The following is a 17,827-nucleotide window of genomic DNA, read 5'->3' on the forward strand; positions in this document are numbered from 1 at the left end:
AGGACAATCTCTGCTGAGAGACGTTAGGGCTTCTTGAGCTTCTGCAGAGAGAAGTTAGGGATTCCCCTTTAAGGGAAGCCTTGCAACCTGGGAATGAGGAAGCCTTTGAACTGACACTCTGGCCAATCAGGGTTTTTCTACAGCATTGGAGGCTCGAGGCAGAAAGATAGTTTGGGAAAAGGAGAGAGTTGCACATTTACTCATGCTGATTTTTAAAATATTGAGGGTTATATCCACTCCAGGATATTGTGGGGAAAGGTAGTGCCACTCCAGATCAATCATACTTGTTTCAGATGAAACATTTAAATCACCCAAAATCAAAATCACATTCAGTGTAGATGGCAGAGATTGAATCAACATGGGATTGGAATAAAAGTTCCGTGCGGATTCAGTCCCGTACTCTCCCAGCTACACTGCCTAAAGATTGGCAATAAATCCGGTTCAAGGTTTTGTGTTCTAAACCCTAAATGGTGCTTTTATATTAGTGCAATTTTTAGTTAACAACCCTAACAAATAATGTTGTTATTTTATCATTTTAATTAAGAATTATTAATTTTTAAATAATTTAATATTTTCCAGCCATGGGAAAGAGACATCCTTGGTTGCTCTTCTGGAGGATTTCTGTTTGCAGACTGATGATGGAAATCCATCCCTTCTGGTTCTGCTAGATCTTACAATGGCTGCTGAAACATCTTGCTACAAAATTTGTTGAGATTCTTGAAAGATGGAATGGGGATTAAATGAACAGTGCTTAAATAGTTTTGCCTTTTTTGTATTAATTCCAGTGCTGTGAAAGAGTCAGCAGTCTTCCTCTCACTTGACATTCAGAAAACTTATAACTAAATTAAACCAGAGTGGTATAATTTTAGGGTTCTGGCAGTAGTTTTAGCTTGGTAAATATTGTTGTGTTTCTAAAAAGACAACATTTAAAAATGTTTTATTGTGAGCCACCTTGGGTCTCTGCCTTAAGGAGAAAAATTGGAGGAATCTGACGAAAGGCCCCACACCAATGGAATCCCCACCTGAGCAGACGGATCCAGCAACAGACCCAGCAAGGCAAGCATTGGGAAACAAGAATGTTTCTCAGTTGTGGCCGGGCTGCTCGATCTTCCAAGAGATCAAAGAAATGCCATAAAGTCCAACTTCACTGCCAGCCTCTCTTGAGCCAGCAGAGCATAGAAGAAAGCACTTGGAGGCTCAGGAGAGATGAAGAGGCACCTGCTTCGCTGCTCAGCAATGAATAGCATTAGTTCCTGGAGTGGAGTCCTTGCAGGACCAGGACTAATAAGTTGATATGGAAATATTAAATATTAAAAGACCTGCACCTGTAGAAAAGTTAATGCAACTTTAAGGAGGAACACCTAGCCCTCAGAAGATTAGTTAGCAAAGGTTGCAGATGAACATGTTGAGCAAGGGTTGGTATGGAAGATTATATTGATGTGCTGGCCTATTCAGCAAAAAGTGGTCTAACCCTGACCATGCTGCTTTGCACCTTGACTCTAGTAATCTTCTTCCTTCTTAAGCCTGGGACCCATACCCCTGTATCCTGCACCTGTTCCCAAATCCTGGCACTAGAGCCATGGACTCTTAGCCTTTTTACCCTGACCCTTGGACTGACCTTTGTGGGCCTTGCTTCTGTCTATTTCTATACTTGTTCTCATTGTATTGGTGCATCCTGTAAACTCTGGGCAGAACAACAGCACCAGTCTTAGCCCTGAATATGAGAGTGGGGTGGTGGAAGTAGAAGCATTTTAAAGTAAATGAATACAAATTCAATGTAATGATGAAGAAATATTCCTCAAAATAAATGATAGGTGATCATTTGTTTTCAAGCTAATCCTGATTTCCCAATTAAGCATCACTGTATATGGCCAATCTTCAAAAGTACTGCTAGATACATCTCATGGGTTTACTGAAGCTAACAAATGCTGTGTTAAAATGGTAGTTTTGCCTCTTAAAAGCAAACTGGAAGAATGTTTTCCCCTCACTCTACAGTATCTTGCCTTAATAGAGGATTCATTCTTTATACTTACTGATTCACAGTTAATGTTTCTGGAGGGGGAAGAAAACTTGCTAATGCCAAAAAGTGATCTTATTGCTCTAAAATCCAGGCTTTTTAAATGCCTTTTGAATGCAGCAGCTGTGTTGCTGGCAGAAGAGATGTAAAATAACTAAAATGTTCATGGTAATTTCCCTGTAATGCAGTCCATTATATAGTGATCCAAATATTACACAAAAACCCTTTTCTTATGGTTTGTGCTCCTTTTTTATTTCGCTCTGGATGATGAAAACAATTATAGCCGTTATATGCTGACAGTTTGTAAATATTTTGTGAGAAAAATACCATTTATATCTACAATTGCTTCCTGCATTTCTTCTTATACATGTATTTTAATTCACAAACCAAGGAGATCATGATTTCCAAATGCATATAAATATCTTCTATATACATAAATGTGCATGGCCCTTCCAACAACGTGCACCTGAGATTGACTCTCCCTGGGGAGTATTCCCCCAATAGGGTGAGAGCCAGGCGTCAGAAGGACCAATCACAGCCTCTTCCCGCCCCCATCCTCCTCCTCCCAGCACTTTCCAGGAGGGTGAGGAGCCAGCAAGAGGCAAGCCATGGCAGACAATAAACTGCAGGGCTCTGGGCAAGCCTGCCTGCCCCCTCTGCCACAGCCTTGCTTTCTGGCTAATGGTTAGTGCATGCCATTCCTCGCCTTCCTGACTGCTATGAAGACGAGGGAAGCCGCCTGGGCATGCCCCGCTGTGCCCCACTCCACTATTCTGTATACCCTTCCCTGCCTTCCTGACTGCCGGGAAAGTGATGAGAGCTGGCTGGGCACACTCTGCCATGGTGCACACTGCTCTCAACCTTCCTGGCTGCTGGGAAGGCCAGCTGAACATGCCCTACCACAGCACACATCATTCCCCGCCTTCTTGGCTACTGGGAAGTGGAGGGAGGCCCATTGTGAGCGTTCCACTGTGCCATCCCAACCACTTTGCCTTGGTAGCTGGCCTCCCTTCCTTTCTTTGCCCATTTTTAAAATGGGCTTTACCCTAAGCATATATAATCCATTATTCTAGCCAGTATCTAATTTTTAATTCCAAATATTACCACAGACAGCTGAATAATCTCAGTCTGCCAATGACAGAAGTCCAAAAATACTGGCTTGGCTTTCTAGTCATCTACTAGTTCTGCTCACCACCAATATTTACAGCCTCCATCAAGCTCACTGGTACTTGAAAAGCACTTTGGGGAGAGTAAAGATATAAGATTTCCAGAAATTTTGTGGCCACAGAAGAAAAAATATAACCCATAGATTGCCTCTGTTAACAAGTTACTCTTTAATCCTTTATGCTTTTCTTGAAGCAATCTTTCTAATGTTAGTGCTTTCCCTTAGTTTCTCTTTAGTTTTTTTCTGTCTATTACTTTTACTGTTGAACATCTGATGGACTGCTTCATGTCAGAATACAGATATTTTAGTAAAGTATTCATACCAGAGTGAAACCACTTTGATTGGAAACTTTTATTAATCTTTATAAAACTCTGTGTTTTAAAATCCCACATGCACTGACTGACTATATGCCTGGATTCAATATCCATTTCTGTCCCTAGGGTGCAAAAAGTTCTAACAAAGCTTCATAATGGAAAATGTATTATGCACGCAAGTGCACACAAATAATGTGATCTGTTAACCAGATGGCTTGGTGTATGGGGTGTTTCCTACTATACAATTATACAGGAAGGGACACAATGATAAATCTTACTTGGAAATTTATACACTACAATATGAATAACAAATAACTTTTGGTAGCTTTTAATTATTTTATTTAATATGTTTTGTTGCTAATTGATAGTAGCATAAATACAGATTGCCTTTTAGCTAATGAAATGCTGAGAATCCAGAGTGCATTTGATGATAGATGGTAAACAACAACTGGATCTCTCCCCCTCAGACACTTCCTAGACTGCAGAGAACTGCCACAATCCTTGCAAGGTTTAGCTATGACTCAATGTTTAGCTATGATTCCTACAATTTGAGTATTTTGTTCAAACTGGTTTGTATCCTACAGTGAAACAGAGGTGGACTAGTGATGATCTGGACCCCATGTGCTACCATTCACAGTTGAGCATGGAAGAGATGACAAGTGATCACATCTTCAAATTCACAGCAATATCTAGGGGCTTTTCGCACGCCTTCAAAATCGCACAATGGTTGCCAATTGAAAACGCTACTGATTTGCCATTATGCACAACGTCGTTGACAATCTGCCACACACCTGAAACCGATCCGCAAAAAGCGCTTCCTTGTAGCGCTTTCAGGGAAATCCCCAAAAGTGGATTCACCCTCCGGAAAGCGCTACACTCCTGCAACCAATCTGCAACACTAGCGGGAAAGTTCTGTGCGTTACCATTGTTGTGGTTTCTACAAAGTCCCTCCCCCTGGCTCTCTCCTCTGATCTTCCGGAGAAGCAATCGCCATTTTTTTTTCTCCGAGCGAGCAAAGTTCAACCCACCAGCAAGCGTGTTTAGAGGCTTCCCCGGCTTCAGTCCCTCCCCAGAGCTGTTTAGTCACTAAGCACAAACAACAGAGAAGCCCGTTTGCTGATGTATTTTCCCTTTATTTTTTACACTGTTTTCGGCCGAAAATCGGGCCCGTGAGGGGGGGGTTCACTTGGGGGGAGCGTGGCAACGATGAAACGACAGCTCAAACACACCTGCCAGCTGATGGGTCTCTCCGTTGCAACGAATCAACACATATTCGTTGCAATGGGTGTGTTTAAAAAAAAAACAACCTTTCTTAAAGGGAAAGGGGCTGTTTGGGAGCATGATAACGGCTGCCCATTGGCTGCTGGACGGCCAGGGGCGGGACCAGCTCGGCAATAGCACTTCCTTTCTAGCGATTTTTGCTGAGACCGGAAGGTTGTGGGAAACGATAGAAATGCAACTGGATTCCACTACAAAGTCAGGTATGCATAATGATGAATTGCACTATTTTAAATGGCGATTTTTCGTTCAGCAAACAATTTGCTACAAGGATCCCGGTGAGGAAAGCCCCCTAGAATTGGAGGCTGATCTATCCCATCTGAAAGTGTGGTTAGAAATATCAGGGATGGTATTACTGATCTGCTCCAGGAAAAAAATATGAATGGTTATATAAATGAGGTGCAGAATCTGCTAATGCTTTTATAAATAGATCCATTTCTCTGTACAGATGTCAAGTTTTTAAAAGCAGGAAAGAATTACAAAAAGCAGAAGCATTGACATGATTATCACTTACCACTTCCTGGGATGCATATTTGGGATCTTCAGGATCAACTGACCAATAGCAGTAATCAAACCCAAATGACATAACTTTCTCCCTTGTGTCCCAAAGAGCTTCATACCTGTTGTCTACCTGAGGAAAAAGAAAATAGGAATGAAAGATGCATTACTAGAGCACTGACAAGAATTATTCCACAATAAAACAGGATGTTTAGACAAGCTACAATCCTTTTATCCCCAAAATATTCACACAGCAAAATGTATCCTGTTTTCCACCTAAGTTAATTTCTTTTAAAGAAAATATAGGGAAAGAGCAGAAATACTTGTACCACTCAAACTTGTCTTGGAATTTAAAGTTTAAAAACATGCAAAGTTCTCCCACTAAAATATTAACTCTACGAATCTAGAAAAACTCTGAACAGTATTATGCATGAGTATACTTGTGAATTCAACATTTGATCATTGTGATATCAAGTGCATATTTAAATGAGCCGCAGAAGAAACAATTTCATATTACTTGAAACAGTGTTTTTAAAGCATGATATGTAAGCTAACCCCAACTCTTTTGTCTGAGTTTTCTTTGATCTGAACAAGGATACTGAAATAATAATCTGATAGGAAGCTCAGGACATATGAGAACGTTGTAGGGTAATGCTGGAAATCATCAACTGAGACCAGTGGTAAGTAGAGATCCCATTGCTGACAAATCTTTTACTAGGAAGCAGAGAGCAGAAATTGGGAATACCACACTATTGGGTGGGGGGCAATTTCCTTTTAAAGGAATTTAAGAAGCATTTGATTGATTTAATTTTTATACTGTCCCTTACAAGTGGGATTGACATGATTTACAACAACATATCATAATAAAACACAGTTTAAAAACAATTTAAATATCTTAATATTAAAAGAACCCAGAACAGCCGGGAATAGTCGCCTTCCTACTTACCTAAAAATCTGCTGGATACCCCGACTGGAAATGGTATAAAATATAGATGGGGGAGCCAGGGAGAAGGGAGGCTAATTTCATTTCATGGTCCCAGACATAAACCTTGTGGAAGAGTTCCATTTTACAGACCCTACAGAACTTTGAGAGCTTTGTCAGGGCCTGGATTTCAACTGGCAACTCATTCCACCAGGTTGGAGTCAGGGATCACCAACTAATTGGTGTTGACAGAGCATAATGCTCTCTGGAAAACATATTGGGAGTGGTGGTCCCTCAGATACACAGTGCCCAGACTGCATGGGGATTTGAAGCTCGATACCAAGATTGTGTATTCTACGTTGTGTCTCAGTGAGAAAGATGGACTTCAAATAAAGTATGTAAAAGGATGGTACATTTTTATGAAGAATTATAATTCACAATATTTCATGTATTCCTTTTCTTAGTAACCACTGGTTTGCACATTATTTTGGCCACTCCTTTAACCCCCAATAAGGGTTTACAAATATGAACATTCAAGCTCAGAGTATTTGTGTGGTCACATATAATATTTTGAAAACAGAAAGTCAGCCACCCATTCTCTTTGATATTTAGTCTGAAATAACTGGGATTGAATTGAAAAAGCCAGTCAATCAAGAATCATGGAAAGTAACAGAGCAAGTTCCAATAAGCAATTGCCAACAGATCAACTATAAAGCATAAAGCCCTGTCTACCTATCTTCCATGCACAAGCAAATGTCTACCCAAACAATGTTATGAAAACTACTTGAGAAGTTTATAAAACAAGTTCATCCAAAAATTATCTACCCCTACACATGCAGATAAGGAATATCCTAAAATGGTAAAGCGATAGTTAGCATTATAACAACAGTTCTGAAAACAATCTATGCAACTGCCTTAGCCTGCTAGCTGCCTTCTGCTGACTTGATCCCGTGAAAGAGAAATGATGAGGGTAAATTAACCATGATAGAATTGAATTAGTGTTTGGTTTGGCTACTGGTAGAACTTAAAGTGGTCTTTCAATCAGGTAATTCAAAAGGATTATCTTTTAAAAATAAGGTTAATACTGGATAATTAGTCAGAAGTACATTCATTTAGCTCACTGTGTTCTATAATGACAGAGTACATTTTATGAAGAGCTCTGAATATTCTTCCTCTGCAGTTATACTAATGGCTCTATAGCCACATTAAACTGACAGACTGGGAACAGGAAATGACACCAAAGTACATTCTCTATTCTGATCTCCTGAAATAGCAACCAAAAAAAAGAAAGAAAGAAATACAAAAGGATGGTGGGGCCTTACATGCCAGCTGCCAATTCCCAACTTTTACATGAACTTCCCAACACATTCTATAGGGTTCAAGGGGGTGGCAGGTTACAGTGGATGAGCGAAGGGTTGTGAGTGTCCTGCATATGATTCTATGATCTTCTTTGAGAGGAGTGACGAGTGCAGTGCCTCAGGAATCTGTCCTGGATCCTGTGTTGTTCAACATATTCGTAAATGATTTGGATGAAGGAATAGAGGGGGTCCTTATTAAATTTGCAGATGACACTAAACTGGGAGGGGTAGCAAACACAACTGAAGACATAATCAAAATACAAGAGGATCGTGACAGCCTAGAAAACTGGGCTAAAATGAATAAAATGAATTTCAATAGTGATAAATGTAACGTTCTTCATTTAGGTAGGAAAAATCATATGCTTCACTATAGGAAGGGTGAGACTTGTCTTGGCAGTAGTACGTGTGAAAAGGATCTGGGGGTCTTAGTAGACCAGACACTGGACATGAGTCAGCAGTGTAACTCAGTAGCTAAAAAGGCAAATGGGATTTTGGGCTGTATTAAAAGAAGTATAATGTCCAGATCACATGAGATGATGTTACCATTTTACTCCGCTTTGTGTTCAGAGCACTATGTTTTACGTAATTTTATCATCTTATTGTAAATCACCATGAGCCAACATGGCCTGGTAGTGGCGGTCAACAAATACAATCAATCAATCAATAAGAAAGATGTTGAGAAACTGGAGCAAGTCCAGACAAGGGCTATAAAGATGGTGAAGGCTTTGGAGACCAAGTCGTATGAGGAAAGGTTGAGGGAGCTTGATCTGTTTAGCCTGGAGAGAAGATGATTAAGAGGTGATGATAACCAAATACTTGAAGGGCTGTCATATAGAAGATGGGGCAGAGTTGTTTTCTGTTGCCCCATAGGGGCAGAAGCAATGGGTTGAAATTAATTCGAAAGAATTTTCAGCTAAACATCTGGAAGAAGTTCCTGACAGTTACAGCAGTTCCTCAGTGGAACAGGCTTCCTCGGGAGGTGGTGAGTTCTCCTTCTTCGGAAGTTTTTAAACAGAGGCTAGATAGTCATCTAAGAAATGCTGATTTTATGAACTTAGGCAGATAGTGAGTGGTGGGCAGGAAGGGATGTTCCAGTGTTTGTCTCTTCGGCCCTTCCTTCCTTGCATACCCAGGGAATTGCTGATCACCGCTGTAGGATGGTAGGTACATTTCCTCCAAGCCAGGCTAGGTTCTGGAGATTTTGGGGGGGGGATCACTTGGGCATGAAATTGGGGTCACTGTGGGTGGACAGGTAGTTCTGAGTTCCTGCATTGTACAGGGGGCTGGACTAGATGACTCTACCAACTCTATAAGTACTACTAACTCCACTTCAGAACTGTATCCAGTCTACCCACCTTAGATTAAAACAATGTGTTGGCATCATAAAATCTGACAACATAAGCCAGGCCAATGCACAGTTGGACTCTTCTGATTTTTAGAGGGAATAAAGCCCTTGCTGGGTGTTTCTTTTATGGGCCTCTGCCTGTCTGTGTCCTTGAATCTCTCAATGACATTCTAAAGGAAGCTAACAGACCTCCAGGCATCCAAAACCACAGAATCTGTGTACTATTTGGCATTAATTTTAGAGTTCCTTTATGTTGATCTTCCAAGGGGAAGAAAACTCTTGTTATTCCAATGAAATTTAGTGTCTCATTGCATCCATCTAGCTATGAGTAAATATTACAAATAATTGTAAATAGTATAATCTTAATCTACAAATTGGTCTATTTAAGCTATTGCTCTAGAAATACATATAACTCAATGAAGGCTGCCTGGAGGTAACAAACAGTGACTAGAAAAGGGTATATTTGATATAACCAATATGGCTTCCATTGTAACCAGTTTGGTGTAGTGGTTAGGAGTGTGGACTTCTAATCTGCACTCGATTCTGCACTCTCCCACATGCAGCCAACTGGGTAACCTTGGGCTCGCCATGGCACTGATAAAGCTGTTTTGACCGAGCAGTGATATCAGGGCTCTCTCAGCTTCACCCACCTCACAGGGTGTCTGTTGCGGGGAGAGGAAAGGGAAGGCAACTATAAGCCGCTTTGAGCCTCCTTCAGGTAGAGAAAAGCAGCATATAAGAACCAACTCTTCTTCTTCTTCTTCTAACTGAGAGTAAAGAACAGACCGATCTTCTAAAAGGAACTAAACACTAGCCACACTCTCTTCTAGACTATGTCCAACAGTGAGCCCCTCTCCGGAAAGAGCATAAAAGAAGGAGGAAAACACTTATCTAGTTATTTGATCTCTGCCAAGCTGCTTCCTAAGACATTTTAAATACTAATTATCTTAAGCAAGTCACCTAAAATAATCAGGCGGATATGGAGATACAAACAAAGGCTAAGCAAGAAATAGAAAGCATCTGTCCTGTAGAATTCCCACAGTAATCATGGTAACTCTGTAATTCACTTATCTGCCTTCTAAGTAGTAAGATACATTGCCAACAGAAACTGGTTTTGGCCCCATTTTACTGTTTGATGAAGGGAGTACAGCAGCATTCAAGAGCCCCAATGTCTGGAAAAAACAGCTCTCTTTCCCATGCCCCTTAAAGGAAGCCTCCAAGAATGTCAAAGGGAAAGGATGTTCAGTCTAAAGTCAATTCTAAATGTAGTCAATCACTCATCACAATGTTAACTGTAGCTCACCACATATTTGTTAAATTTCCCAGAAATTAGCTGTAATAATAATAGATTCAATTTGGGGGAAGAAAGATTAAATTAACCAGATATTTGGGACTATTTGCTTATCTTATGGTCACTAACAAGAAATGACAGCCTTGACAAAATGAAGGCAAGTTAACTGAAGTACAGAGATAAAAACAGTAACAGCGTTGCCAGAAGATTAATTTTGCATATGGAGTAATTTAAAAGATTCTCGGATATTTACTATAGTTCTATAAGGAAGTTAGAACCCATGCCAATTGTTTTTCCTTTACATTTCCTTCCTGTTTTATTTTTAAGCTTGCTTCTGAGCTATAAAAAACTGACTTCAATAGATTTTCTGCAATTCTGAACTACAAGATTTTTAGATACAGGAAAACTCATAGTAACACAGTTTTATTCCAGGTTTTGACCTTTTTTTGTTCATCTATACGCCCAGTTTCACATATGAGCTGAAGATCTTTCTGCTCTAATCCACTGATTTTTTTTGTCAGCCTAATATCAAGTCCAAAATCAGAAAGCCACATATGCACCTGTTTTTTTTCCTGAGTTGCTTTCTCAAAAGATATCAAAACAAAGCCCCTCAAAATGCTTTTTAAACACACCTGAGTTCAAAAAATGATTTGGAGATTTGGCTAATATCTTTTTAAATCAGAATTCATGGGATCAGCTGCATATACACCAGCTGCATTTCCTCTTGAATAAGTTTTTACACCAGATCCCAAAACTGAGTTCGGAAGTGTACCGCTCGCCTCAGTTGATGAGAGTTGCTCCTACAGGTCCAGGTAGGTCCCATCGCTGAATACTGCATGGAATTATATGCAATCAACAGAAACCTAGATTTTCAGAGAAAAGATCTCTGTTTAATTATCTCTTTGTACTTTCTAGAGGGTAGTACACAGGCCATTCTCATAAACTGAGAGCTCCCCAATCATGACCTATGCACAAAGATTCTATTTATTGCATTCCCCAAGAGGTTAAGGGGAAACAACAACCCTGTAAAGACGTTATAAATAATTTTAGCTCAAACATACTCAACAACATTATTGTCTGGACAGCAATTTGATTCTCTAGTACAAGCCATCATATGGCAGTCACTCAAATTACTATACCAGGGCTCTTAGTCTTTCAAAAGCCTAAAAAATAAACTGTACCTTTATGTTTCTAATTTTTGCTGCTTTGTCTTCAACTTCTACAATTATTCTTCTTCCTTCTGCATGTTCTCTGAAAATAACAGAAATATAAATATTACAAAGAAAACCAACATAGGCAATTTTTTTTCCTGCATGGCACCTGTGTACTACTAGTGATATATGTTAAAAGCTCCCAGAGGGCCCTCCTCCTGAGCCTCCCTCCCATGGCACCCACCATAATTCTGCTCAACCCACTAGGCTACTGGTATGAGTAAAATTAATGTTTTCCATATTTTTCTACTGTTCCATGTTAACAACAAGCAACAAGCAGCATCACCTCATTATTGTTAATCTAAGTTATCTGTATTGTTTCTGTTTTATAGGAACCGCCCTGAGCCTTTGGGGAGGGTGGTATATAAATATAATAAATAAATATAAAATGGCTGATAATAAAGTCAACTTGATATGGTTACACAATAATTAAAGCCATAATGCAAGTACAAACGTGTCATACATTGGAAGAACAGAAAAAACTTAGTCTGATAATGACCACCCCTTTTAGTTCTACTACATTTGCCCAGCACTGTATCTTTTCTGTACCACCCCCCACCACCCCCAACAGATCATTTCTGGGCTTCTAGTTCAAAGACACTGGTGACAAGAATTTCTTTAACAGTGTTTAAGTTGCTTAAAACCAATGCTAAGATAGGACAGCATTCTAGAAGCTGTGAGTGTTCAAGAACGGGAACATCCACATTTAGCAAAAGCACAGCCAAATTAACTTGTATCTCCATTCCCTTGACAATTCTCACTAATTTGGGATCTTTGCACTCACTTCCACCCAAGAAGGAAACATTTGTAAATGCTTCACATGCTGTTCTCAGTCAGCTATTCCCATCATCCTCACAGACAAGACATTTTCTCTTTTGAGGTGTCAGGAGAATGTCAAGGTTTTAATTGTTTCAGTAATTATCCTTATGATGTATTTTAAAATGTGTGAGCCTTCCTGAGCCCTGCATTGCAGGAGAGAGGTGGGGCATAAATTTCAAGATAAATAAATGTCCAGAGCAGCACCTTACTTAAGCCCCTACATCACTCTCCAAAAAATCACTGACTTCTGCCTCTCTCCTAGCTGACGCAACGGGTGCCTCTAATAAGTAAGGGCATTACAAGTCCCACCTACATTCTCAAGGCACTCCTACAACATCTCCCCACTCTTCACCCAATCCAATACTCTTCCAACTTACTCTACCCCATCCCATCCCAGGAGGCTCCTCCTACCACTTACAGTAGCAAAATGGAACCACCATGTTCAGAGACAGTATATCTGTGAATACTAGAAACTGGGCACTTTTACTTTCATGTCCTACTTGTAAGCTTCCCAGAAGCATCTGGGCCATCTCCTACACAGGTTCTTGCTCCTAGCCTTCAAAACCCCTTAAAAAAATTAAATGATAACAATTTCACACATATATAGGAACTAGTATCAAAGACCATTTTTAAAAATGAGCTTTGAAAGGGACGGCAGGCAGGAGGGGCATGAGAGGGTACCACGGCAAAGCAGGCCAAGCAGGCCAAAGGAAGTGGAAAGCCCCCTCCCACTGGTGGCGACAGAACTTTGCGGCCCGCAGGGAGGCTCCAAACTCCTTCCCCCCCCCCAGGCTCCCTCCCAGCAGGAGCGTACCTGCGGGCCACAAAGCCCTGTCGCTGCCTCTCCTTGTGGGCAACAATGGAGGTCGCAGCCACAAGGCTTCTAGCAGGTAAGGAGGGAGGGTGGGAGCTGGAGGGGGAGGGCCAATCAGGGTGGACCTGGACGGACAGGGCCTCGGACAGTCTCCTCCCAGGAGGCTGTTTCCCAAATATAAGGGAGCCAAATAGAGTTAAGGATTTTTAGTTTTTAAGAAGCTGCAGTTGCCTTTTACCTTTGGAAGACCAACTATAAACATGTTTGGTATATGCATTTTTGACTACATATCTACATTTTTAGCTAATGGCAGAAGTAAATGCACAAGCTTCAGCTGGTGAGTGAGCTGTGCTTTTTTCCGGGAAGGGGGGAGAGATCTTGCACAATGAAGCATGCCCTGGCAGCAACCAGATTAGGCTACTGCAATGAGTTCTATGTTGGGTTGCCCTTGAAGAGGGCCTGGAAACTGCAAATATTGCAGGCTGTTGAAGCCAGAATAAGCTGGAGTGAGTCATAGGGACTATACCTCTTCTGCCGTACTGTATCTACACGGCTTCCCAATTTGCTCCTTTGGTCCAATTAATGTTGTTGGCATTGAACTATAAATCCAAAAACAGCTTGGGCCAGCATATCACTACAATCATCTTTGTAGGCTGTGTCTGGTGCCCCTGCCATCTGATGCTAGACAGATAGCACCCCAAGATAGGGTCTTCTCCATTATGTCACTGAAGTTATGAAATCCCTTTCCCAGGGTGAGTCAACTGACCCCTTTCTTTTTTCTGTCTTCTGCCAGTAGGTAAAGACTTTCCTGTTTTGCTGACCATTCCCTCACAGATTATCATTAACCCTTTCTCCCATTCAACTTTTTTGTTTTAATGTAGATAACTTTGTATGCTAATACTATTTTAAATGTGTTTATTTTTTACTACCTTGAGAATCCTTAAACTGGGTGGAAATACAGCTTTAAAATAGTAAAATAAAAATAGCATGTAGTGCATACTTGTACCAACACAGCTTCTCTCCTTTCCTCATGCATATCCACCTGCAGGATTTCATGCTCCCTACAACTTTCACTGCCGTTCCTAGCTCTAAACTACTGCGCAAATTTGCAAGAAGTCGCATTCATGCTTCAGTTGGCACTTTCAGGCACTTTCATGGGAATGCTGCAATATGTAGGATAAAGAAAATCTTACTACCCTGACTAAAGGATAAATCAGCATGGCAGATGACGGCCTATGCATGATTCTGGTATGCAAGAATATATAGTAGTTCAAAATCCAAGTAACTCTTTTGCCCACAACATAAATGGTTATTAATTTATAAAAGGTGACTGGAAGACTCCATGATAGAATCAGGTCTTTAAAAAAATTAAGGAAGTTAACTCAATAAATGAAGATCTTGACAGGGAATATACTGACATTTCTACTATCCTTAACTCTCTTCTTTTCTCCAGAGGAGTTACTAGACACTAGTTTACACAGTTCCAGTTTTCAATCTTTCCCATCCTCCCCAACTTCCACTGTACACATGTTTTTGATTATCTTTTGTTATACGCAAGCTCACACATGCTCATAGTGCTCTCTCAGTATTTGTGAGAACTGAACCTACAGTTCTGTAAACATTCAGCAATAGAGATGGCATGTGATATTAATAAATTCAACTCATAAAATCTTACTGAAAATAAGACTAGGAATGCATATGATTACTACACAAGGGTAAAACTAACCATGATAAAATACTAGTGATTCCACCGTTTAAAAACAAGACCTCCATTATTGAATACAAGCAGCACAGAACAACACACATGCCTGTTTTATTATACTGACTGCACAAAGGTTGAACTAAGCACATTCGTACAGCTTGTCTTTTAATAGACAAAAGGTAGGAAAAGCACATCACTGGTAAGTCTGTCTTGGCAAAAAGCCTTTAGCCAATAGTATAAATCAAAATTAGCTTATATTTGTATACACAAAATTAGAATAGCTTAACTTGCAACTTGAAGCGTGGACTTCTTGTCTGCCCATAGGATAAATCGTTTATACCCCTGCAATCTAAACCAGGTAGAAAATCTCAAACACTACCTGTTATATTGTCTACTTCATGATTCTGTCTGACCTAGTAATTTTAATCAAATTACTTCTGTGTTTCTGGTTCAGATGAGGACCAAATTAAATTTCTTTTGGCAGATGTATTCCTGAGAGTTACACTGAAGGTAGCCATGTTTATTCTATAATACATGCCCATCAGGAAAGATTTGTCTCTGATACAACCCAAAGTTGATGTTTATTTTATAACGATGTTATTTTTTTTATCTTAAAAATCTTTTTATATTAAGCTTTAATATTCTTAGCCTGAATTTATTGTAATTATAACTGTTAGGTTAGGACTAATATGCAATGGGAACTGACTACATATTTCTTGAGATAATATCAGACTATACTATGTATGGTATACATGTATAGACGATGTATAGACTATGTATTAATAATTACTTATTAGCTGGTTGCTTTTTTCTCTTTTACCTTTCTGTAAATGCTTTATATAACAATAAATAATAAAATCTGAATTTATTGTAATTATTGTTTGTTAACACACTTGTTTTGTTTTTGCTGTTATGGCATAAAGCTGCAACAATAAACTTATTATTTACATAGGATAAATCACTTTTCAGAAACACAAGATTAGAGGTAATTAACAACTAAATTTCAACTGTACTTTCTCTTAAGAAGTCGCATAAATTCATTCAGTATTGGAGACTGCCCTCCAGGCCTTTCCAGACATTGTAAGAAAAACACATTTGGCCTTGAAACAAGGCATGTAGTACACAAAACAGGACACAAGCTTGCAGAAATCTTCATAAAGCTAGATGTTAAAACAAAGGTGGAAAAGGGAGAAGGAAGGAAAGGTATTTCAGGCTATGATCTTGAAGCCTTTTGTTTGGGTCTCTAGCAAACAGTAGTATTAATAATGCCAAATCATGAACTCTCATAATATAATGGGGAACCTGAAATTGCCACAATGAAGCACAAAGCCTATGAGAAAAGACCTTCACTTGGTTTTCTGAAATTGGCTAGGACTATGCAAAAACAGAAACTACCTAGATCTTTTCTAACTATGTTGATGTCACAAACTAGCATTTGTTGAACACTCCAGCATTGGAATCCTTAGGACAGCATGGCAACCAATGACATAAAATAAGTAGAAACTAACAAGTTCACAATATAGCATAATTTAGGAGAGATTTCTGTTGTTCATCTCAAGTAATGTTACAGTTAATACCACTTCCACACAGCACTCAGAAAAGCAATGGAGGTGCTAGAGATGCTAAATCACATTTCCATAGGAACAAGATACTACAGATCAAGAGGTGAAATGAAATACTTTCAAAACAAACATGCTGTCTTGATGGAAGTCATACAAAAATTTAACATTTCAGTGCTATAAACTAATCATCAGAATCCTTAATGATTCAGCCCTTGCATGAATTCTTAAGAGTTTAAAATGTAATCACAAATAAATAATTATTCCAAAGTGTATACAGACAAACTATGGTTTATGAAGTAATGATACACATACTTCATTGTTATTGTTATTATAAGATCTAATAAATTCACTTCTGAGTATATTTGAGCAAAAATAAAGACCATTTTGATCACTGCAAAAACATATCACACCTTACATCAACGTCACACATTTTTATTTTCACCACACATTCCAACCCAAAACATTAGTTTATGGACCATCCCACGGCATTGGGTTAGCAAAAGCATACAGGTCACACCACTGTGGCAAGGAACAGGATGTGGAGCACACAGCCTCTTTTTGCCATCGCAGTGTGGCATTCGTTCCCTGGACTTTCCAACCCCACTCCCCCCCCCCCCCCGGTTGGCACTGCAGCCGGCACATGGCTATCTGGCAACAGTGCATAGCTAAACACAACTTCCAGGAGAAAACATAACGGTCACACATGGCCGAGGCCAGCACGACATCCTCACGAAGCAAACTACGATTTAAGTAGGAACGGCGCGCTCTTCTCCGCGTCTGCACACAGGCATTTACAGCCCCTCCCCACCTTTTGCTCAGAGGCCGGACCCGCACAGCCACTTTGACATTCGCCATATCCCGACTCCGCCGCAGGAAAAGGCTCCGCCGCACCGACGCCGCAGCCGCCTGAGCGCAAGCTCCACATCACACCCCCGGCCCTCGACAGCAGCGGCCCTTCACGAGCGCGTCACTCGGGCTCCGCAGACCCCCGGGCGGAGGGAAAGCGGCCCAACCCCGCCCAGCCCGGCTGCCGCTGAGGGGAGGGCCTGCCAGGCGGGGAAGAAAAAGGAAATGAGGAGGGGCCGCGCGCGCTCTGGCTCCTTTCTTGGAGGCGCCGTTTTGTTTGGTGGCTCTGAGGGGGATGCTCACTTCTGTCGCCGCAGGGCAAGAGTTTTCCACAGCGGACTTCAAGCCCACGCTGGAAGTTCTGTAATCATTCACGCCGGGCGAGAGTTTCACTCCAATCCTGGATAGCACTCTAGAAATCCTCAGACTCCTTATCAGAACACCTGTGATCTACCGTTTTCATATAAACCAGGGGCAGACTGATCTCAAGCGCGCGCCCGCGCACCATTTACGAAGATTTCGAGTTTTTAGTAAGATTTACTAATCTTTGTAAACAGAAGACGCGGTCTTGCTGGAGCAGTTTAGAATGTCTTGGAAGAATTCGAGAAACCAGCTTCATGGGTTTCATTGGACAGAGATGGCCTGTGGACAATGGTGACTTTTCTACCCATTCTTAAGAGTTGCC

The 17,827-nt window shown here is 40.5% G+C and overlaps 1 protein-coding gene across 2 annotated transcripts in view; it reads right to left on the reverse strand.

Annotated features, from left to right (window-relative positions):
- Positions 1 to 17,311, reverse strand: part of STARD9 (StAR related lipid transfer domain containing 9) — a 110,443-nt gene extending 93,132 nt beyond the window's left edge. Inside the window, exons 1-3 of one of the 2 annotated variants that reach the window (XM_077322734.1) lie at positions 17,105 to 17,309; positions 11,370 to 11,439; positions 5,289 to 5,405 (exon numbers count right to left, since the gene is read on the reverse strand). In XM_077322734.1, the coding sequence (XP_077178849.1) occupies positions 5,289 to 5,405; positions 11,370 to 11,439; positions 17,105 to 17,151 (234 nt within the window). In that variant the 5' untranslated portion in view covers positions 17,152 to 17,309. Of the gene's footprint in view, positions 1 to 5,288; positions 5,406 to 11,369; positions 11,440 to 17,104 lie in introns of both variants that reach the window. The other variant, XM_077322736.1, reaches the window with a different exon arrangement.
- Between the last annotated feature and the right edge of the window lie 516 nt (positions 17,312 to 17,827).

The sequence above is a fragment of the Paroedura picta genome, chromosome 2, assembly GCF_049243985.1.
Source record: "Paroedura picta isolate Pp20150507F chromosome 2, Ppicta_v3.0, whole genome shotgun sequence".
NCBI lineage: Eukaryota > Metazoa > Chordata > Lepidosauria > Squamata > Gekkonidae > Paroedura > Paroedura picta.